The sequence below is a fragment of the Hemicordylus capensis genome, chromosome 13 (assembly GCF_027244095.1).
Source record: "Hemicordylus capensis ecotype Gifberg chromosome 13, rHemCap1.1.pri, whole genome shotgun sequence".
In the NCBI taxonomy this organism is placed as follows: Eukaryota; Metazoa; Chordata; class Lepidosauria; order Squamata; family Cordylidae; genus Hemicordylus; species Hemicordylus capensis.
Window position 1 is genome coordinate 8,941,189 of NC_069669.1, and position 23,669 is coordinate 8,964,857.

Genomic DNA, 23,669 nt, shown 5'->3' on the forward strand with positions numbered 1-23,669 from the left:
CCATCCAAGAAGGTCAGGAAAACAAGGGATCTCAACCTAGTCAGATCCTTCCCTTTGCTAAGCTTAATTCTTTCAAGCCTATTCCTTTTGGTCCTGTCCTGGGAAAATCACTCTCACTATTTTGGTCTTGGCAGTGTGCAGTTCGCCATCCGGATTCTTCTTCATAGGCCCTGCTGGAGGCCTCAGCACTGACTTAGATTCAGGTAGCGAGGACTAGAGATGGGGCCTTTTCGGTTGTGGCCCCTTGGCTTTGGGACATACTCCCAGTGAAGATTTGCTAAGCTCTTTCTCTTCGGATTTGAAGATGCTTCTTTTTTAGAGAGGTGATTGATTGATTGATTGATTGTCAAATTTATATACCGCCTTTCATTAAAAATCCCATGGCGGTTTACAGCAAAAATTTAAACACAAGATGGTAAAAAAGAAATAATTAAAATATTAAGTGAAAAATATTAAACAAATCTGATTAAGAATTTAAAACTTTAGTGTTTTTTGTTGGCAATTTGTACCCTGTGGCCTTTTAAACTTGATTTTAATTGTGTTAAAATCAGTAATAGCTAAAAAAAAACCCACCCCTGCTTTAACTAGTTTTTTAGCTAGTGTTTACTGATTTTCTATATTGCTCAACATTTTTTCCTTGTGATTTATGGCTTGTAAGCCACCCTGGACAGTAGTATTGCACTGCAGAGGTGGGATACAAAATTTTTGAATGAATGCATGCATCTTACGTAGGGTTTCCAACCCCCTGGGATTTCTCCAGGAATTGGCACACATCTCCAGGTGATTCTTGAAAGCAACCTTGAAAATTTGAATAGTTTGATTTCGTAAAAATGATTGAAACAAAATCTGGGGTCAAAAAATACCAGGAATAGCTTCAGTCAATTTTGGGTTGGCAACCCTATTCTTAAGCCACCTAATGGTGCAGCAGGGAAGTGGCTTGGCCAGAGGTTGCTGGTTCGAATCCCTGTTGGTGGAAACACCTATATTGGGCAGCAGCAATATAGGAAGATGCTGAAAGGCATCATCTCATACTGCATGGGAGGAGGCAATGGTCAACCCCTCCTGTATTCTACCAAAGACTACCACAGAGCTCTGTGGTTGCCAGGAGTCGACACTGATCGGACAGCACACTTTAATTTACCACAAGACCAGCTCTCCTTTCTCTAGCAACACACATACAATAAACTGAAGAAGGTATCCCCAGGAGGGGGGGAAATAGGATCTGCGATTTACCAGAATGCTAGAAAATTTGGACTGTCCCTGGAAAGTAGGGACGGCTGTAGCCTGTAACCCCTCCTTTGCATGGGGGGTGGGGTGGGAGAATCTCCAAGCATCTTCTCCCAGGGCATGAAGGAGCAGCTCTCTGCTTCCCCTCTGAGCTCTGCTTTTTGAAGCCAAGCCGTTTCAGAGGAGCAGGAAATGAAAGGGAAGAGGCGGCAGAAAGGAGAGGCAGGCCAGGAGAGGCGGCCTGGGGCCTTGTGAGTCCTGCGCTACACCAGAGTCCAAAGGAAGGGATAATTTTAGATGCTAAATAGAGCATTGGGGAAGTGAATTATTAATAGCCCGGCAGAGAAGTGACCCAGCCGCTCATGAAATACTTATCATCCGACCCACTGGAGAGAATTCACTCCCGGCATTTTGAAATACAACCTCTGTAGCTGCTTTTTTGTTGAGGTTCAGAGCTGCGGTGTGCTCATGTGTGCATGTGTTATGGACATAAGAAACGGCCCCAAACGGAGTCAGACCTCTGGTCCACTGAGCTCGGTATTGCCGGCACTGACTGAGCTCTCCAAGGTTTCCGGCAGGAGTCTCTCCCAGCCCTACCTGGAGATGCTGCCAGGGAGGGAACCCGGGACCTTCTGCATGCAAAGCAGATGCTCTGCCAGCAAGCTACCATGGAAGCTTGGTGGAAGAGAGCTGATCTTGTGGTAGGAAGCATGACTTGTCCCCTTAAGCTAAGCAGGATCTGCCCTGGTTGCATGCAAAAGGGAGACTAGAAGTGTGAGCACTAGGAGAGATTCCCCTCAAGGGATGGAACCGCTCTGGGAAGAGCATCTAGGCTCTAAGTTCCTTCCCTGGCTTCTCCAAGATAGGGCTGAGAGAGACTCCTGCCTGCAGCCTTGGAGAAGCTGCTGCCAGTCTGTGAAGACAATACTGAGCCAGATGGACCTATGGTCTGACTCAGTATATGACTGAAGGGATGTTGTGCTGGGGATGGATAGGGCCAGTTGCTCTCCCCCTGCTCAAAAAAGAGAATCGGCACTCAAAAGGTGCCTCTTTGCTCAGTCAGCAGGAGTACAGGAAGCAAGCAAGGCAACTATCCAGCCAGGAAGCAACAGAAAAGCAACAGGAAAAAACACATGCTTGCCGGCAGAAAGGTCCCAAGTTCCCTCCCTGGCAGCATCTCCAAGATAGGGCTGAGAGAGACGCCTGCCTGCAACCCTGGAGAAGCCGCTGCCAGTCTGTGCAAACAGTACTGAGTTAAATGGACCAATGGTCTGACTCAGTAGAAGGCAGCTGCCTCTGGTCTTATGAATCTAGGGGATCCTGGCGAGTCACACACAATTGTTTATTTATTTATTTTATTCAATGTCTATACCGCCCTTCCAAAAATGGCTCAGGGCGGTTTACACAGAGAAATAACAAACAAATAAGATGGATCCCTGTCCCCCGAAAGGGCTCACAATCTAAGAAGAAACATAAGACAGACACCAGGAACAGTCACTGGAGGTACCGTGCTGGAGGTGGAGAGGACCAGTTACTTCCCCTCTGCTAAATAAAGGGAATTATTACCATGTTAAAAGGTACCTCTTTGCCAAGTTAGCAGAGGTTAATGACTTGGCAGACTGCATGATGTGGTCCTTGGGCCTTATGTTGGGCAAATCTGTCCTAGACCGAGAGGCATAAGGGAGTATGGAGGGAGCACACCTAAGGGGTAGGGGATATTGTACCCCAGTGCAACCCCACATCCCCATGGATGTGTCTGTAGATGTGCTGGGAAATGTGGCCAAGATCAGCAGGGAGAGGGAGAAAGCAGGCTTCTTACACTCCAGGAAAGATGGAGTGTAAACCACTCAGGCACCCGGGGAGTGATACTACTACATCCTTAACAGTTCTGTCCCTGAGAGCGAAGAACTGCTCAGAGACCCATCACCCTTTGGCGACGAGAAGCACTTCACAGGATCAGACCGGCAGCCGGCTCTGAATGACAGTAAAAAGAAACGAAGGCTGGCCTCTGAGAGCAGCTTCTCCAGCGAAGGGCTTTAATTAGGGCCCTTCTCCAGCGGTTCTGGAGCCTGTCTGTATTCTTCCCAGGGCTACGCATCAGTTTACTGGCTTTGATTCCCACCCAGATCTCCCTGGCTCTCTTCAGTATCCTTTCTCTCCTACTCCTTGAGAGAGGAGGTTTTCTCTGCAGCAGCAGCAGCAGCAACAACACAGAAAGGTTTTTGACGCATATGAAATATTAATCGTAGCTGCTCAGAGCAGTCTTGGTTTGTGGATTCTGCTTCACCTTTCTCCTCTCCAGAGATCTCTGGGTTGGGCCAGGGAACTTCAAGGATGCCAAAGCAGCATGACTGGAAAAGGAGAGAGAGAGAGAGAGAGAGAGAGAGAGAGAGAGAGAGAGAGAGAGAGAGAGAGAGAGAGAGAGAGAGATTTTATTGTTGCCTTTCATAGCATTATCTCAAGGTGGTTTCCAATAGAAATATGACGTGTGATGTGTTGGTTCAAGTAGGCATCCCTATATTCAAGCAGGTACCCATATATTAAAAAAACCCAATCAAAAACACATCTTATAAAAGAGGCTTTTAAATGTTTTATTTGCTGCTTATATTTGGTAAGATCTTTAGTTTTTATAGTTCTCAGTTTTTAGCTTTTTAAATAACTTTTAATTTGAAATACATATATATTTGTCATTTTAACCTGGGCTTTTAAGTTGTTTAACTTTTTTAATCTTATTAGTTGCTTATTTTACATTGCATCTGTTTATTAACGTTATGAGTCACCCCAAGCAGTAGTGTACTGGAGGGGCAGGGTATAAATATTTTAGATAGACAGACAGATAGATGATAGATAGATAGATAGGAACATAGGAAGCTGCCATATACTGAGTCAGACCATTGGTCTAATTAGCTCAGTATTGTCTTCACAGACTGGCAGCGATTTCTCCAAGGTTGCAGGCAGGAATCTCTCTCAGCCCTATCTTGGAGAAGCCAGGGAGGGAACTTGGAACCTAAATGCTCTTCCCAGAGCAGCCCCATCCCCTAAAAGGGGAATATCTTATAGTGCTCACACATGGAATCTCCCATTCATATGCAACCAGGGCAGACCCTGCTTAGCTAAGGAGATAAGTCATGCTACCACAAGCCCAGCTCTAGATGGATGGATGGATGGATAGATAGATAGATAGATATTCCTACCTCTTATGAATGGGTCTGTTTTCTCTTTTCCGACCACTCCCGCTAGCCCCAGCTGCACCCCATCACGTTGAGTTCTGCATGTGTCAGCTGTGTGGGATGTGAGAAAGATGTCCTTTTCCTGTCTCCCAGCAGATGTTAGCTGCATCAAGTGCTGCATCGGTGCATCTTTTGAAAGGCTGAACAGCTGTTATGTGCACTGACAAGTCCCCAACCATTCATGATTTATGCCTGACTCAAGGGAGATGCTTGACATCAACTCGGGTCACTCAGTACCAGTGGGATCTTCCAGTCCTTGGGAAGAAGGCACTCTTCTATTTCTAGAAAGGGATGGAGCGGTGTAATTCGGCCAGGTATTAACAGAAAATGGCCCCGTCCACACGGTCATGCGAATCTAGGAACATAGGAAGCTGCCATATACTGAGTCAGACCATTGGTCTATCTAGCTCAATATTGTCTTCACAGACTGGCAGCGGCTTCTCCAAGGTTGCAGGCAGGAGTCTCTCTCAGCCCTGTCTTGGAGATGCTGCCAGGGAGGGAACTTGGAACCTTCTGCTCTTCCCAGAGCGGCTCCATCCCCTATGGGGAATCTCTTACAGTGCTCACATTTTTTTATTGATTGAATGGTTGGTTGAATTTATATACCTCCTAACATAAAATCTCTAGGCAGTGTACAGAATTAAAAACAGAATACAAAATTTAAACATTTGAAATTCATAAAAAGATAACAATCATAATAGATAAAAACACATTAACATTTAAAAATTAGATTTCAGTTAAAAGCCTGGGGAAATAGACAAGTAGTCTCCCATCAAATGCAATCCGGGGTGGACCCTGCTTAGCAAAGGGGACAATCCATGCTTGATACCACAAGACCAGCTCTCGAGTTAATGTGGGCCAGGCATCAACATTAGAGTGATCTCGTGAACCTGTGCCAAGGCGGGAATTTCAGATTCGTCTCGAGCCACAAGCCATCTTGGCGTGAGTTCACATAATCACGCTAGTATCGGTGACCCACATTAAATGTGGGAACACTTGTCTTAACCAGGCCAGTGTGTGCATGTGTGGTTCAACATCTGCAGGAGGGCCAGAGTTGTGCAATCCTGATTTGGATCCTATTGAACTGAGTAGCTTTACTGCAGTACTTGAATAGATTTCAGCATTGTAGTACAATATTTACATTCAATGTAATTGGTACAGTCAGTTGCCGTGGTTACATTTAGATAAAAGAAGTTTATCTAGATCCTATTACACACTTTGCCACCATCATCGTCAATCGTCAGTCATCCATCATCCATCAATCATCATCACCACTACTCAGGACACTACAAATACTACGGCAATATCTTTAATTTTTCTTTTGTTATTCTAGACCCTTGGAAATGGCCCGATAATTAAAGTATCAAATCCAGTCAATAAGATCTGGTAGACTGTGTGTAAATAGCAGAAGCAACGTCAACATCAACATCATCATCCCTATTTGAGCACTGGGTTTCCCATTCCTCTTGTTGGCTGCTGGTGGTAGGGAAACTCACAGCCGGGATCATGACACACAGTGTGATGAGTTTTGTAGATATGATGGGATACAGGGATGCCATTTTGGGTCGCCGTTTTCTAACATCTAGTTTTGCCTGGGAGAAGGAATCTCAGCTGTCTGGGGTCAGAGGGAGAGAGGGACGTTGCCTGGATTCTTGGATGTTCTGCTTGCTGCTTTTGCAAAGCCTTATGGGACGCAGATGACAGAAGATCAAAGGTCTGGAGAGGGTTCTCCATTAACCAGCTGACATAAATTTTCTCCACTTCCCAGCTTCGGAGATGATGATCTGTCAGAGGTGCTCTCTATCCCATGGCCTTTTCTATTTTGAGCAAAACCCCCCCCCCCCCCACTTTTCTGATCAAAACAAAACAAAAATCCCTTAAGGGAAACAGCTCCTGGTGCTTGTGAATACAGGCGATCCACCCCAAGATGGGAAACACTGAAAGGACTGGTTTTGGCTTCCAGCTTCCTTAATTAACAAATAAATAGGCAGGAAGTTAACACTAGTCCTTTCCATCTTTCCAGTCTTGGAGTGCACTACCCATCTTGAGAAGCAACATTAACTGGCGGAGTGGTTTTATAGATCTCCAGATCTATTCCTTGCCCAGCTGACTTTCAGTCTACATAAAGATCTCCTTGCAGCAGGCATCAGATTGCATGTTTTACTCTAGGCCCAGAAGAGGACCACTGCCTTACCCAGAATAGGGATGCTAGCAGCACACCCCACATCGTTGCCAAAGGGTGCCGCTTTCGCTAGGGTAGTGACCCCAAACCTCAGCCTTAATGCAACTTGAGCTCATCAGAGTATTGACCAAAGAAACACTGAATACATCGCGGCTGGATTACTGCAACACGCTTTATGTGGGGCTGCCCTTGAAGAATATTCGGAAACGGCAACTAGTGCAAAATGTGGCAGCTAGGATGTTATCCGGAGCTGCCCGCTGGGACCATATGACCCCCACTTTGAAAGAGCTACATTGGCTGCTAATCTGTTTCTGGGTCCAGTTCAAGGTGCTGGTTTTGACCTTTAAAGCCCTTAATGGTTTGGGCCCAGGATACTTTTGGGACCACTTGCTCCTTCAATGAGAGGTGAGCTGGTCTGGTGGTAGCAAGCATGACTTGTCCCCTTAGCTAAGCAGGGTGCACCCTGGTTGCAGATGAAAGGGAGACTCGATGTGTGAGCACTGTAAGATAGTCCCCTCAGGGGATGGAGCCACTCTCAGAAGTGCATCTAGGTTCCAAGTTCCCTCCCTGGCAGCATCGCCAAGATAGGGCTGAGAGAGATTCCTGCCTGCAACCTTGGAGAAGCCGCTGCCAGTCTGTGTAGACAATATTGAGCTAGATAGACCAAGGGTCTGACTCAGTATATGGCAGCTTCCTATGTTCCCAAGCATTCTTGCCCACTCGACTAAGTCATGGGGCGGGGGACGGACCTTGCTCCGTGTGCTGACAACGAAGGAGGCACACCTTTCGTACAAGCGGGACAGGGCCTTCTTAGTCTTTGCCCCCAGACTTTGGAATGCTCTCCCAGTGGGCCTCCGCTCCCCCAGTTTTACTGGGGAGTTGCACTGGTTTTAAAAAGCAAGTAAAATCTTGGCTTCCCCCCACCCCCCAGGCTTTTATATGAGTGTTTTGTTGCTGCTGCTTTGTATCTTATCGTTATATTCTCCATGTTTTTAAAACTTGTAATTAGATTTGCTTTTTTAACTTTCAGATGTGCTTGTCATTGTGCAGGTTTATATGGTTTTAAATGTCTTGTGACCCACTTTGAGATTATTGTAATGAAAGGCGGTATAAAAATGTAACAAACAGAACAAAGTCATAAAACAGCAGCAAGCCGGCTGGGATCCTCTGTTGCTCTTTCTGTTCCTCTCTGCCTGCTGCCAAGACTCTTCCAAACCAGGCTGTTGGGGGACTGTCGATGGAAGACCAGGACAGAGAATACTCTCCCTGATCTAAGGGAGAGGGAGGCAGACCAAGGCGCAGAAAGGAAATTGCAGATGGAGAGGGGAAAGCCTGGGAACCAAGAACGGGGAAAGGGGAAAATGTGTGGCTTTAATTCTTCCAGTTTAAGACAGCCAGTTCCAAAACCCATCAGACTTGAGCGAGCTGATAACAGGCAGGCAGGAAATGGCTTTGATCACTGGCGGGTGCTTTCAAAGGATTTCTCTGCTCATGGAAATCGGCTGTCCTTAGAGATACCAAGGCAAGCTAGGTGGAAAGCTCTCACTGAAGTGAGTGGGAATTTTATTATTATTATCATCATCATCACCATCAACATACTGCTTTCCAGCAACAAAACAAGTTCTCTAAGCGGTTAACATAGAAAAATAAAATAAAAAGATAGTTCCCTATCCGCCAAAGAACGCACAATCTAAAAAGAAACACTTCAGAGACACCACCAGCAACAGCCACTGTGCTAAACTGAACAGGGATAGCTGCTCTCCCCTTACTAAATATGAGGCACAACCCCCTTGAGACTGAGCTCTATTAGCCCCACCCATCTTGTTGTCTGTTAACTGCCCTCTGAGTCTGCGAACATTCTGATCCATGAAATTAAATTGGGGCAGCCTGTTTTTTTATTTTATTTTTACATTTTATATCCTGCTCTTCCTCCAAGGAGCCCAGAGCGGTGCACTCCATACTGAGGTTTCTCTTCACAACAACCATGTGAAGTAGTTTAGGCTGAGAGAGAAGTGACTGGTCCAGAGTCACCCAGCAAGTATCATGGCTGAATGGGGATTTGAACTCGGGTCTCCCATTCCTAATCCAGCACTCTAACCACTACACCATGCTGGCTACAGCGTGTTTTGTTTTTTGTTTAACACCTTAGGGTTTATTTCTTCAGATTTTTGTGAAACTGGCATATCTGTGGGTTACCCTGAGTCTGCCAGTATCTCCTTCTCACCGTCAGGTGCTCCAATTGTGTGTCCATCATAACATTTCCACCTCTTGAAATAGATATATTCCGATCCTTCCATTCCGTACATCAGATTTGACTTTTAAATCTCATTGGTTGGTTGTGTTTCAACTAAACCCACACAGATGAGCTATACTGGAAGCTGTTGTTTCTACAGAGCATCCAACCAGGAATGGCATTGCTGTTATAATAAAATGTCTGGACAATGAACCCCGGTCCGTTCTGCCTGCTAGACTAGACGTGTGCAGTGAACTGTTTTAAAAGCTGGCCAGCAACACCAAGAGTGGGATGGCCAGAGAGGAAGTCCAGGCTTTGAGGGGAGGAAGAGCAAGGCATTCTAAAACAAACACCGGTCTCGTTCACATGTGAATCTTTTGCTTGCATTTTGGCAGCTCAGCAGCCAATGAGGCAATCAGAAGTCAAATGTGCTCACTCCCCTGAGAAACAGGTCATTCAGCAAGGGGACAGCCTTTATCACACACAATGGTGCTATACAGCTCAACTTCTTAAGCAAGCAGCCCCTAACGTCTGCAAAATTTAAAAAGTACCATCTCAGTTTTATTGAAAAGCGGCATATAAATATTCATCGTCATCGTGGCAAATGCCTGAAAACTTGATCTTGAGAGACACCTCCATCTAAAGTTGCCACGCCCCCCGAATTTTGAGTTTCACCCAGATTTTAAGCATCTCACCCAGCTTGCTTCGCCCTCCCAGGTTCGCCCAGATTTCAGCTTTCTTTCTTTTTTTAAGTGAAGCTCTAGCCCTTGTAGAAGCGGAGTTCTGGAGCAAAACGTGCAGTCACTGTTCTGCTCAGACATTATTTTCAAGCCAGTTTACATAATAGGCACATTGGAAAGCCGGAATATGGCAACCCTACGCTCCATCCCTACCCCCAAAATGTTTGCTAGCTGGATACGTACATTAGACAAACAGAAAAGCTCATGAGATCAGCCGGTTTCTGCAGCCCTGACCCGCACAGATGGATTAAGTGGCTTGAATCCGTTCCAGAGCAACAGAAGCAGTTCAGGGAAGAGGTGAAGGAGGGGGAGATATCAATTCAGACCCCTTTCTCGTCCAGTGGGCCATACAGGCCAATCTAATCCCTCCTTAAATCATTTTGACACTGCAGTGATGTTTTAAAAAGGTAATTAAGCATGTAAAAAAGCTTTCAGGGACCAACAGAAAGCAGTTTGCGGTCTGAATGAGGAGCACAAATCAGAAGGATTTCAAACTGCACCTCTAATGTGGTATCAACAGACAACCTTTCCAAATCCTCTTCCTATTTGCAGCTAGGGGTGTGCATGAAAATGGTATTCCTGGTTCGGTTTGAGTCTGAACCGGACTTGAACAGAACTGAGTATGTTTGGTGTCGTCGTCCCCCCGCTGGACAGACCCCCCAGTTCGGCTCGAATTTGAGCCGGTCCGGGGGTTAACACAATTTTTAAAAGAAAAGAAAAGAAAGAAACTGCCTCGGGGGGGGGATGTGGGGGGTGTCTCCGGCGGTTCCCCCTCTCCCCGCTGGCTTCCTTCCGTTCTCCAGTCAGCCAGTTCAGGCCATTTTAGTCCATTTTTGGCCTAAAAATGGCTGCCACCAGCAAGAAGAGGACCAGAACAGGCAAAAAATGGACTAAAACGGCCGGAACTGGGCCGATTGGAGACTCCCCCCCACACACATACACCATGGCAGCACCCACCCCAGAGGTGGTGAGTTTCTTTAAAAAGGTAACAAACTTTTTTTTTTTTGTTAGAACCCCTGGACCAGTCGGAGGTGGGTGGATTTCAGCTCGTGTTCGAGCCAAACTGGGTCTGGTTCGGCTCACAGCAAGCTGGGGGGGGGGGGGATTCCTCGAGCCGGCCAAGTTCAATCGCAAACTGTCAAGCTCGAGCCGGTTTGCACATCCCTATTTGCAGCCACATGAACTGGTCCTCCCATCTTGTCTACCAACACTGACTGGCAGTGGCTCTCCAGGGTTTCAGGCAGGAGTCTTTCCTAGCCCTACCCAGAGATGCTGCCAGGGACTGAACCTGGGGGAGCCTTTTGCATGCAAAGCAGATGCTCTATCACTGAGCTATGGGCACATCCCCTAGGAAGCTACTGTCTACTGAGTCAGATCATTGGTCCATCTAGTTCAGTATTGTTTACACTGATTGGGCAGCAGCTCTTCAAGGTTTCAGGCAGGAGTGTCTCCCAGCCCTACCTGGAGATGCTGCCAGGGATTGAACCTGGGAACCTTCTGCATGCAAAGCAGATGCTTGAACACTGAGCGACAGGCCTATCCTTGCACGAGACAGCCTGTTCGACTGTCAAACAACCTTTAAAGTTAGGAAATCCCTCCTTTGCCATTTCATCACAATAGATCGAGGTTCACGCCTTGATACTGAGGCTGGATAGCATTCGTAGGAAAACCCCAGAAACCCCAAACTGGGTCTTCTGGATAACATAAGGAGAGCACCATTTCCTTCTGACAAGATTACATGGCATTTGGCCGTTTTCCCTTCTGGCAGAGACCTCCAAGCATAACGACAGTCTAAGATGGGGATCTTTAAAAATGTACAAGTGAGATTATATCATCAGAAAGGCCCAGATAAATGGCTTTTATTTGCAACAGAAGAGGGGGGGGGGAAAGAATAATAATAATACACAGAGAAGAAAAAGGAACATACGGGTTTGGGAATGCAGGGGCTGGCTTGACAGTTTCTCCGATCTTGGCAGGAGTGAAACATGGAGGCCAAGAAGACTGAATGCTTCGCCTTTGCCCCTTGAGTTCCGGAGTGCTGGCATGAGCAAATCGAGTGCAGCTGTGCTCGGAACGAAGCGGCAAGCGCTTTCCTTTCTGCACGGAGACGGCGGTGGCGCTGGGAAGCCGCCGAACCACCTTTGTAAGGGAAAGCCGCGATTCATCCTTCCACTGAGGAGTGCCTCTCGAGGGGGTGAACTGCAGGACGCCAGGGCCTGAAACGGAGCTGAGGCGTCCCAAGCGGGATGGATTTTGCGTTGCGCGGTCCCCCCTGTGACTGGAGTGGGGCTGACACGCTGCCATCAGCCCTCAGGTGGGAAAGTGATAAACGATGAAAAGCAGGCACAGGAAAGAGGAAATTCACCTGAACATGAAGCAATAACCATCAAGTGGCTGGAAGGGAGTATGGCGCCTGTCCAGTGATGAATGTGGCATCAAGATGCACAGTTAGAGCGGTGTCTTTCGATTTTAAATGTACATTCTTTTGCGCACATAGGTCAGGGTTCTTCATTGATAGGCCTGGAGGTCAGTGGGGCCCCCAACAGCCTTAAGTGTGTCTCTCTTGACTAGTAGTTTATTGGGCCTGTGCGAAGCTTCGGCCAAAATCGAACACTCTACCCTCAACACCACGTGGAGGCTGCCCAGGGACGGAGGTGGGTATCCTTGAAGGGAAACAGAGCTCTCTTGAGCCCCTGCACCATCTTGGAAGGCATGCATGGAGTGGTGGGAAGTGTAGTCTTTCCCAAAGCCTAGCCCACAGAGCACCCCTGGGAAGTGTAGTCTTTCCCAAAGCCTAGCCCACAGAGCACTCCTGGGAAGTGTGGTCTTTCCCAAAGCCTAGCCCACAGAGCACCCCTGGGAAGTGTAGTCTTTCCCAAAGCCTAGCCCACAGAGCACTCCTGGGAAGTGTAGTCTTTCCCAAAGCCTAGCCCACAGAGCACCCCTGGGAAGTGTAGTCTTTCCCAAAGCCTAGCCCACAGAGCACTCCTGGGAAGTGTAGTCTTTCCCAAAGCCTACCCCACAGAGCACTCCTGGGAAGTGTAGTCTTTCCCAAAGCCTACCTCTCTTAAGAGATGGGGCTGTCTCTCTTAACCCCCCCCCCGGCAGTGAGGAAAGCACAGTACCATGAGGTCAGCACAGTTGAAAACGGCATTGAACGTTTTTTGCTAGCCTGATCCCTGCTTGAAAAATAATGAAGATCACTGACCTAGGTAGTCCCCCAAGTATGTAGAAACCACCACCTTATGTCTGGCTATCCCGTTTTGCTTCCAAGCTGATCAGCCCTCAATAATGTCAGTTTTCAGTTAGCACTGTACATACAATGCAAAACCTCTCTCCTCACCAGTTTCTATTGATGTGCTCAAAACAAAGTTGCTTCTTACGCGGCACACAACTTTCAACAAACTGGCTAAAAACATGTTCTAAAAGGTACCGAATACCCGGACAGCTCACTGTCTCTTCTGATCTGCTCAGGGGGCAAACTATCTAATTGGGGCTCAGGATAAGACAGGTTGGGTTTCCTTCCTAGATTATGCTGCATAGTTGACTTCTATGAACAGAGCTCTGTGTATCCTGGCAGCGGTCCTCTCAGGTGTCAGGCACGGGGGTCTCTCCCAGCCCTACCTGGAGATGCTGCCAGGGATTGAACCTGGGACCTTCTGCCCACAAAGCAGGAACTCTATTACAGAGCTATGGCATCACCTCTTGAGGCTGCCTTATGCAGTGTCAGACCTGTATAACCAGTCAGGGGATGGGCAGAGGCTCAGTGGCAGAGAAGCTGCTTTGCATGCAGAAGATCCCAGCTTCAATCTCTGACAGCTCCGGCCAGGGCTGGGAAAGACTCCTGCCTGTGACCTTGGAGAACCACTACCAGGCAGAGCAGACAATACTGAGCTCGATGGCCTTGGTATAAGGCATTTTCCTATGGACCCTTAGCCCATCTAGTTCAGGACTGTCTACCCTGACTGGCAGTGGCTCTTCAAGCTTTCAGGCAGCGGTCTTTCCCAGCTCTACCTGGAGATGCTGCCAGGACTGGACCTAAATGCAAAGAAGGTACTCTAACACCTGCTTTGAATGCAGGTGAACTATGCCCCCTCCCCTCACAACCATAAGGGCTAGAAAGTTTAGAAGGAAATAAAAAAACAAGATTCTCAGGAAGCTGGATTCTGTGTCAAACGCCTTATTTGGTGCTCCCAAGGAATTACAGAGCGCACGCACACACACACACACACACCTTTCTATGAGATAGTGCTGGTTGGCCCATTAATTCTGGCCCCCTGACACTTCCAGGCAGACAATTCTAATTCATCACTCAATTCGTTAAAAAAAAGAAAAAAAAGAACAGCTCATTCACTGGATCTGTAGGAAAAGGAGAACCCAGGAAGGAAACCCATGACTATCCCCTTCCCATAACCCCACGTGTGTCAAATGCTTGGTAAAAGAATGGTCAACATGGTGCCAATTGGCAAAGGCCAGTTCCAAGGTGTCTTTGGGCCAGAAACAGCCTCTTGCTTTAGCTGGTTCTTCCCAGTCCAACTGGGATCAGTCTTGCTTTTCTCCTTTGTGCTTCCAAGGGTAGATTAACTCCCCGACGAATAACTTCTTGCAGAGGGAACCCCAGGAATCCTTGGGGTAGCAGCTGTACGTTGGCAGCCTGTACATTTGCACCACACTGCCGTAGGTCAGGGGGTTTATCTGGAGAGAGAGAGAGAGAGAGAGAGAGAGAGAGAGAGAGAGAGAGAGAGGTAGGGGAGCAGTGATTCAACCTGGCTGCGGTCAAGACATGCATGAACAGGGGCACAGAAAGTTTACGGGCGACAGGCTCCAGCTGTCAGACCCCATCCTCACTGCCACAGCTCCATGTCAGATGCAGAGGGCATGGTCAACACTAGGAAGGGGTGGCGTGGCCCCTTTCCTGCTGCTTTCCAGTGCTTCATTGCTGGCTGGGTTCTCTCTCTTTTTCTTTCTTTCCTTCAAGTGGAGAGCAAAAGATGTGTGCTGATGCCAACACAGGAGGTATGGTCAGTTTCTGGAAGTGGGCGTGCACCCTGTGCTCCTAGCCAGTGAGTGTTTCATTTGCTGGCTGGGTGTGGGAGGAGGAGAAGTTGTGCCCTGGAGGAGGGGCGAGAGGGCAGCGAGGCAGCCCAGGGACAATTGTCCCTCCTTGTCCAACGGTGGCTACACCACTGGGCATTACAGAGCCCCTTCCCCACAGGCAGATCAGCTCCTCTTGGGACCTCCCTCCCTGCACCGAATGGAAGCCTGGCCCCGCGGTCTGAGTTGCTTCAGACTCTTGGAGACGAGGAGCACCGAAACTCCAGCCTGATGCAGCACAAACACAACCAGTACTTTCTGCATGGGTCTTCTGAGGAGCTGTGAAGCGGGAGAAAAGGCTGGCATGGTGGGATTCTCTGGATGCAAGCCGCAGGCAATGGCCAGAAGAGACATCTTTTTGGAAAAAGGGCAGGCTGCTATTTGACATTCTCACAGCATCCTCGGCTAAGTGTAGTGTGTTGCAGGTCTGGCCCCCACCTGAGAGTAAGTGCTCTGGCCCCAATCCAGCCAGCCACTTAAACACATGCTTAGCTCAGCATCCAAGAAGACTGGCCTCTGTTCCAGTTGGCTAGCACCCAAAGGAGTGCATCCAATATCTTTTTATGAGCTGAAATGCGTCGGGGAAGCAAGCAGCACAATTGCACAAGGAAAAGCACAAAAGAACGCAATGCAATTTGATGGCTTGCCAACTGCGAGCTTGCTACCTGTCCCCAGGGCCCAGCAGGGACTAAGGAAAGGGTTGAGATGGACTGGGGGACAGGGTAGGAAGTAGATTAAGCATTGTGGCTAGGCAAGGCACAGGAGCCTGTGTAGTTACTCACTAATGCATTCATCATATGGAGAAGCAAGATTAGGAGAGTTCTTTCACAAGGCCAGCAGGGTCCCATTGGCTCCCCAGGTCCACCACCTGACTCCTCTACTGATGACTGGCTGCAGTTCCCCTTTCTGCCACTATCAGGGTGGCAGTGTGGAGCAGTAAGGTTCAGGTCCGCCATTCCCTCCCTCAGTAAACCGTGCTGGTGACATAGGGAGTAAGGTGCTTAGGTCCTGTTCCAGATTCTCTCTTTAGATGTCTTACAATACCATTGTGCTAATAAAAGCCACCAACTTTTCAACAACCTTCGCCTTTCTTCTGCACCAAACTGGCATCCACACTTGTAATGCCAATTAAAAGGTGGATATCCATACTCATAATTTTTCTCCTTGAACATACATCAAACAGAACCCTCTCTTTTCAGACTTTCAGCCCAACTCCCTAACCAGCTGAGGTCTCTGACAAAATCCGAAGAAAATATTAACATGGTTTATTAAAATTATCTTGGCTTCAGAGTCCTGTCCACAACTTACACTCAGCCTGGGAGGGGAAAAATGCATACCATTGGTTCTGAGTGTCCAAGCAATACCACCCAGATACTTGGATGTCAGTCAAGAGAGCCTCATGGCCCCAAAGGAGAAACCAGCAATCTTCTAAAATAAAAGACTGCGTTCTCACATTCTGGCAACAGACTCAAGCATTACGGGCAGCATATTATTCATCAGACTTGATGGGCCCAATTGCAGCTGCGGCGTACAGATAAATATAGGGATATCTGCAGGAACTGCAATCATTAGCAGAAGTTAAACTGGCCAAAGTCAAAATGTATACTTGGGCAATCATTTAGTCTATACTAGCCATGATCAAGACTCTGTGAGGAGTCACCAATCCACACAAATGGCTCCATGCAGGTGGGGTGGGGGAGGCAGAGTACGTGTCACCCATCCAAAGGCACTGGATGTCCAAGATATTTCTGGCCAGTGAGGAGAACAGACACATAACAATTTGTTCATTGTTACGGTTAGGGTAAAATTGCAGTCATTTTTGCACAAAGGGTTAGGGTAACAATGAACAAATTGCTGTATTCTCCCCATGGCGCAATCTTTGAAGAACATTTCTGCCAATTTTCACTTCCACCCCTCGGACAAAATTTTTTTAGAGAAGTGGTTGTGTTTTTAAAACTTCCAAAATCTTTGGAAACACCATTGCAAATATAGCCACCACAGGCTCGAGGGCCAGGACAACAAAAGCAAGAGGACACACTGAGAGCCGAAAGTCTTGTGATGTGACCATCTCCTTCTTCCCATCTCTCGGGATGCAGACCTTGTCAAAAATCACAAGGAGCATTTGGCCCCCCCAGCTGGTGCCAAGTACCAACCACCCCAGCTGGCTCACGTATTAAACAGCATATCCCTTAAACATCCTCCTCTGACTGAAATCACAAGAGGGGACAAGGATGAATGTTACTGATGCAGAAGTAACGGATTCCGGCTCACTGCTGCTTTTGATCCATTGGGAAACAAAGACCAAAACACCCAAATCAACATTTTCTATTAGGGATGTAGGCATGTTTCATGCAATCTCTCCGCAGTTCAGAGCCGCATGTGGTGAATGTCTCATTTCATAAGAGGTCTCCCTTTCCTCTTCGGGTTAACCCTTTCCAAACCTCTTCTGATTCCAACTACCATCAAAGACACGAGGCTCATTCACACGGGAACTCCATGCTCCCGTTTTGTGACCATGTGCAAGGGAAACAGCAAGGTCGGAGTGGGAGGAAGTGATCGTCTGGGAGAGAGGAGCTGGGTCAGATGGCATTTCCTCCTACCTTGGTAAAGTGCTGGGTACGAGAGCAGGGTAGGACAGCACCATCCGACCCAGCTCCTCTCTCCCAGACGAACACTTCCTCTCGCTCTGACCTTGTCTTTCCCCTCGCATAGGATGATCAGAAGGCTGTACAGCTTCAGCTGCATTCTAATGATCATTAGTTAGCCACGCTGAGGTTTCTGGACCCTTTGCCAGGCTCTCACTTGCTGGCAACGCCTGTTACAGTGTATATTAATGCACAGAAGATGCAGATTCCAATGGTGTTTGTTTGAGACGGGGCATTGGCTAGAGATCCTTCCTCTGATGCCATATACTGCCTGGACAGCCAGCTGACTGACACAGGTTACACAGAGATCTGCCTTCTACCAAGTCAGACCATCGGTGCATCTGGCTCAGTATTATCAATGCTGACTGGCAGTGGATCTCCAGGGGTTTCAGATGGGTATTTCCCAGCCTGGGGTTGAACCTGGGACCTTCTGCATGTCAAGCAAGTGCTCTGACATGGGGCTATGGCCTTGAAGATGCTGGGTCAGACCATCAGTCTGTCTAGCTCAGTACTGTCTGCACTCCAGGGCCCCAGGACCAGAGCTTTCCCAGCCCTACCTGGAGATGCTGCCAGGGATTGAACCTGGGACTTTCTGCTTGCAGATCAGATGCTCTCCCACTGAGCCATGGGTGCTCTTAATATGAAGCTGCCTTACACCGAGTCAGATTATTGATCCATCTAGCTTAGTACTGTCTACAATGAATGGCAGCAGCTCTCCAAGATTTCAGGCGGGAGTCTCTCCCAGTTCTACCTGGAGATGCTTCCAGGGATTGAAACTGGGACCTTCTGCGTGCCAAGCACATGCTCCACCCCTGAGCTACGACCCATCCCCCAAATCTTTCAATTGTACCAGTCACACCAGCATGGGCACCAAGGACACAGCCCCAGTGGACACTGGGAAAGGTCTCGTCCTAGCATAGAGAACTGGAGGGGAGGGAGGCTGACTGCAGTCCTACGGCAGGAATGATCCCAAAAGGACATCAGGGAGGAACAAATGGCTTTACCTGCATCAAAAGTCGAAGGGGTTTCCCAGTCTCCTGCTCCAGGACTTTGAACTTCACACCAGCTGAAAGCACACAAGCAAAAAGCACTTGATGGAAAGCCAGAGTCTCCCTTGCGAAGTCAAGCTATCATTATTGTTATTATTTAATGGTCCCACTCATGTGCCCGGCACATTACATAGGGCAACAAGCAAGGCCCACAGGAAGACCATTCGAAAAGGGAACGGAAATGGATCTTTTCGACTCACCTTGCCTACTGTTTAAATGTAGTGGCGTTTGTCTACATGTGATGAACCATGTGCAGTACTAGAGAAACATTCCAGAAAACAGGTGATGGCCTTGCAAGACTTTTGGTTTTCAGTGTGTGAGCATGTGTTTATTGTCCTGACAGTAGGCGATTCCCCTGCAGCAACCCAATTTGCAATAGTGTTTTAAAAGCTTTGAAACGTTTTCAAAACACAAAGAGGTTGCACACATGACCATTTTCGGCGGGCGTGGAGGGAAGGCAAGATCATGCTTGCCTTCCCCCTAGACAATCGGTCTTCTTCTGTGTGGCGTGTGGATCACACGCCCACACAAACAGCGCTGCTCCAAGCAGCACAGATCTCTGGAGGCTGGGTAAACAAGTCCTGGCCTCCAGGAATCCCAAGATGCATCAGCCTGAGAGTCTCAAGATTCCCCCTCAAGCTGGACACTCTAGGCACCCGGCTCTATGTATGCTTGGACTATGTGCAGCCTGAGCATACACACAACATGGGATCTGGGTTAGAGGGTGAACTAACGCCCTTTAAACCAGGTTAAAGGTCGGGTTAAAAACCCAGGCTTCTGGGGGAAACAGCATTGGGGTTGGCCTCGATCCCGGCGCTCCACACGAGCAGGCTGGGCTGCTCGTGTGAACAGCCTCAAAAACTACTCTAACATTTTATCAACATTGTCAGAGGAATGGAGATTTGACAATCAGCAGGAATGTCCTGCTAATTGTCAAATTGTTAGCAAGTCCCCTGCTAACCGAGCAAAGAGCACCTTTTTAAAGTGGCAATTCTTTTTATTGAGCAGGGGGAGTCCTATCCGTAGTTTCCACCTCTGGGAGGGGTAGATGTTGCCAAGAATCACTATAAGCGTTTGTCCTCTGACATGATACCAATGGCCACTATTTGTGGGCCTGGCTGATGGACAACAGCTTGTCAATAGGACCTAATTTTTTTGGGGGGGGGGGAGCCGGTGGCTTAGGCCACAGTGAATCTCCGCAGCGGAGCTGCAAAGAAGAGAGAGGATGGCTTTCTGCAGATAGATCACAAAGAGTATCCAAAACTCATTTCCAGTTCAATCCCACATGCTGTCTCTGGGTAAACCGTGCTGATTTATCGCCTTGAGGCCATTTTATGGCAAACGGCAGGGTAGGGATTCTATAAATAAAACAAAACTTGGAAGGACTTATTCTGATCTCCATCAGTCGAGGATGTAGCTAGCCCTCCAAGGGAATTTGTTCTCTAGAGATTTCTAGTTTTTCAGCAAGAAGCGGAAGGAAGGGTGAACATGAAAAATAACTGAGCAATAGGGATGTGCACGGAAGGAGCCAGTTCTGTGCACTCCCAGGAGGGCGGCGGTGGGGGGGGGTTACTTTAAGGGATGGGGGGTGCCTCCTATCTGCCCAAACCTGCCCTGCCGCTTTCCCCCCGCTGGTGCTTTCCCAAGAAGCATGGGTGCGGGGCTGCAGCATTCCTCCTTGCAGCCCTGTTCAGCATCACCATGCAAATGGCTGATGCATGTGTGAACGGGGCTGCAAGGAGGAATGTTGCAGCCTCACGCTTTTTGGGACAGCACCGGTGGGGGAGGGGGAGTGGAGGGGTGGGGCTGGCAGTTAGGCAGCACCTTCCCTGCTCCTTAAATTGACCCGGCCACCCTCCAAACCAGTTCGAACGCCGCTTGATGGAACCGGTTCGGCGCTCCCGAAAAGGAGCACCAAACCGGTTCCGTGCACATTCCTACTGAACAAGCAAATAACCTTTTATCGTTTCAATATCACAAAATTGCCGACTCTTAAAATGTTGGATCGGACCCAAACTGGCAGTCAGCATCAAGAAAGAGAGACTATGTGTAAAAGCTCCAAGAAGCTGGAATGATATATTGGATTCAAATATAAACTTGAATTGCTTGTAAACTCATCTCCAGAACGGCGCTGCATTCTATTGACCTCATCATTGTTGCATGAACTGTTCTTTTTAATTCTCACCCAGCTGCTTCTTGCTAAAAACTAGAAATGTCTTGAGAACAAGTTCTTGTAGGAGAATCTGTTAACTGATATAGATACGAAAGAGTAATTTGAATATTGCACAGTTCACTCACTTGGGAGACAGTGCAAATGAGCTCTGGATATCTTTGAGAGGCACTTTCCGAGGTTCATGCTCCCTTCCTGCTATTCTGCTGTTTATGGCTGTTTGTTATTTAATCGGATTCATCTGCTAAATGGCAACTCAATGACTTAATGATCTCCACTTTCTCTTAAAATTACTGTTATTCTTTTTATTGTGTGGAGTTTTATCAAAACGTTTCTCATTCTTTGCATTGATCTGTTGTCTTACGCTGGTTTTTTTTAATGTTGCTTGCGAAAACTGTAATAAATAAATAAAGGGTGTGTGCAGCGAGAGAGAGAAAATAACTTCACAGCAGCTTAACTGATTCAGTACTGAGCATCTGAAGGATGATTCATCTTTTAGTAAAACAGGTTCCCCCAGCTCTAGGGTATCTGCTGCAACTCTGCTTGGGAATCAGAAAAAACACATCGCTAGTAACAGATTGTGCACTCAAAGGGTTAGCTGCAATCAAGCTGAATAATTTATTTTAAAATTGAACTTCCTTTAAATAGATGTACTTGTTTCCTTGATGGCTCCATTCTTGAATTGATGTTTGGTTTGGGGGTCCAAGGAAAGAGCCTGCTGAGTTGTGGGAGAAGGCAGAACTTTGTATCCTGCTGACTGGAGGATATGAGCACTTTGCACCATGGTGAGTGAGTGAAGGAGATAGCGCCTTCTTTGCAGAGTATATTGGTGGGTGGGGACATGCCGGAACTAAACCAGGTTGTTAGCAGCCAAATGAATAACAGAGCCTTATACTGAGTCAGACCATTGGTCCAGCTTTCTCCATATGGTCTACACCAGGGATTCTCAAGGTTGGGTCCCCAGATGTTCTTGGACTTCAACTCCCATAATCCCCAACCAAAGGCCACTGGGGCTGGGGATTATGAGAGTTGAAGTCCAAAAACATCTGGGGACCCAACGTTGAGAACCCCTGGTCTACAGACTGGCAGCAGCTTCTCCAAGGTTTCCGGCAGGAGTCTTTCCCAGCCCTACCTGGAGATGCCAGGAATTGGACCGGAGTCCTTCGGCATCAATGCAGATGCTCTACCACTGAGCTATACATAGGAAGTATAGGAAGTACATACAGGAAGTACATGTACAGGAAATAGATTTCCTGTGCATAGGAAGCTCCCTATACGGAGTCAGACCATTGGTCCATCCAGCTCAGTACTGTCTACACCAGGCCTGTACCACATAAGGCCCGGGGGCCAGATCTTGCCCGCGGGGACTTTTTTGCTAGTCCTCAGGTAAGAAGAACCTGCAGCAAGAGCACCCCAGAAAGGCAGAGGGCCACACTTGGAGTAAACAGCTCCCTCTTCTCCAAGGAGGCCCTCGTCGTCACCCTCTGCAACTGCCCTACAGCACCATCCTGTGCATGTTTACTCAGAAGTACTCCGACGGTGTTCCCAGTGAGATTGACTCCCAAGCAAGAATGCCGAGGACTGCAGCCTGAAAGCAACCGTGATTCAGGGAGAGAGACGACTTGGCATTTGTTTGGGGCTGGCAGGCACGTTGGGTGCCCCACTGACTGAGCAGGGACAGGGCCTATATTCTGGCCACTAGCCTTAGTTAAAATTATTGTCAGTCCCTTGATGAGAAGAAAAGATCCGCCAGTAACTAACCATGGCTTCCACCATTTCTTGAATAATTCATTTTAATGCAATCGTGTGCTGGAAATCGACCCCGAGCTCTAAACACCAGGTCATTATGATTGGGGCATTGGAGTTGTGCACCCCTGGTCCACACTGACTAGCAGCAGTTCTCCAGGGTTTGAGGCAGAAAGAGGTCCTTCCCAGTCCTACCTGGAAATGCCGAGGAGCAAAACTAGGACCTTCTGCACGCAAAGCAGATACTCTCCCACTGAGCTAGGGCCCCATCCCTTTAACATAGGATGCTGCCTTCTCCTGAGCCAGACCCTTGGTCCATCCAGCTCTGGACTGTCTGCTCCGACTGGCAGCAGCTCTCCAAGGTTTCAGGCAGAAGTCCTACTGGAGGTGCCTCCAGGGACTGAACCCAGGGACGTTGGCATGCAAAGCAGATGCTCGACTACTGAGCTTCGGCCCCATGATTAGCTTTAGGCAATCTGTTACAGTAACAGGAGTGGGCAGTTGGTGGGGGTGGATGGACTGAACCCTGGCTGGAAGTATATACGTGGCCAGTCTTAAAACACCTGCCACTTGCCTCTGGGCAAAACATCCGGCCCCTGGCCATACTCATATTATGCCTGGATTCTTGCTGCGGCTACAGTGCAGAGCTTACATGCAAGTCTGTACGATCGGCAGAGACGGAGGAGGATGGAGTAAAGAGGCAGCGAGTTGATGAGGTCCATCAGCAGGTGGATCAAGCCCTGCACGATCACCACCAGCAGCCGGAGCTAGAAGGAAACCGTTTTTGAGTTAAATTTGCAGCAGTAGCAAACTCTTGCCAGCTCCCTAAAGCTGGGCGTGTTGTGGGCCGTGTGTCTTCCTCTGGGAAAGAAGAAGAGGCTGCACCAGAGCTCCTCAGTTCAAGTGGGGGGAAGACCACCACTACACCCACTGAGCTGCCATCTACCGAGTCAGACCCTTGGTCCACCTAGCTCAGTATTGTCTACCCAGACTGGCAGCGTCTTCTCCAAGGTTGCCGGCCGGAGTCTCTCTCAGCCAGCGTTCCCTCTAACAGGGACTCCCAGATGTTGTGGACTACAACTCCTAGAATCCTACTCACACACAGTGCATTGAGAACCACCACCAGCACCATCCCAGAAAGGCAAACTTACCAGGGTAAAAACCAAGTAGTACAATGCAGTCGTGGGCAGAAGAAACAGCAGGATGGTAAACAATAAAGTACCAATAAATAACTGGAGGAGGGGGAAAAAAAGAAACAAAACAATTCATGATTAGCAGGGATTGACTGTGAATGAATGTCCAAGGCATTTATTTATTGTTCAATTTCTATACCACTTTTCATTAAAATAATCT

General features: G+C 48.1%; 1 protein-coding gene across 8 annotated transcripts in view; it reads right to left on the minus strand.

Moving 5' to 3' along the window:
* Positions 1 to 23,669, minus strand: part of PIGQ (phosphatidylinositol glycan anchor biosynthesis class Q) — a 57,830-nt gene that overhangs the window by 7,428 nt on the left and 26,733 nt on the right. For 2 of the 8 annotated variants that reach the window (XM_053276568.1, XM_053276567.1), the window contains exons 8-11: positions 23,468 to 23,548; positions 22,969 to 23,083; positions 18,356 to 18,417; positions 2,653 to 3,578 (exon numbers count right to left, since the gene is read on the minus strand). In XM_053276568.1, the coding sequence (XP_053132543.1) occupies positions 3,387 to 3,578; positions 18,356 to 18,417; positions 22,969 to 23,083; positions 23,468 to 23,548 (450 nt within the window). In that variant the 3' untranslated portion in view covers positions 2,653 to 3,386. Of the gene's footprint in view, positions 1 to 2,652; positions 3,579 to 11,456; positions 14,308 to 18,355; positions 18,418 to 21,028; positions 21,110 to 21,178; positions 21,286 to 22,968; positions 23,084 to 23,467; positions 23,549 to 23,669 lie in introns of those variants that run through there. The other 6 variants (XM_053276566.1, XM_053276564.1, XM_053276565.1 and 3 more) reach the window with 6 other exon arrangements.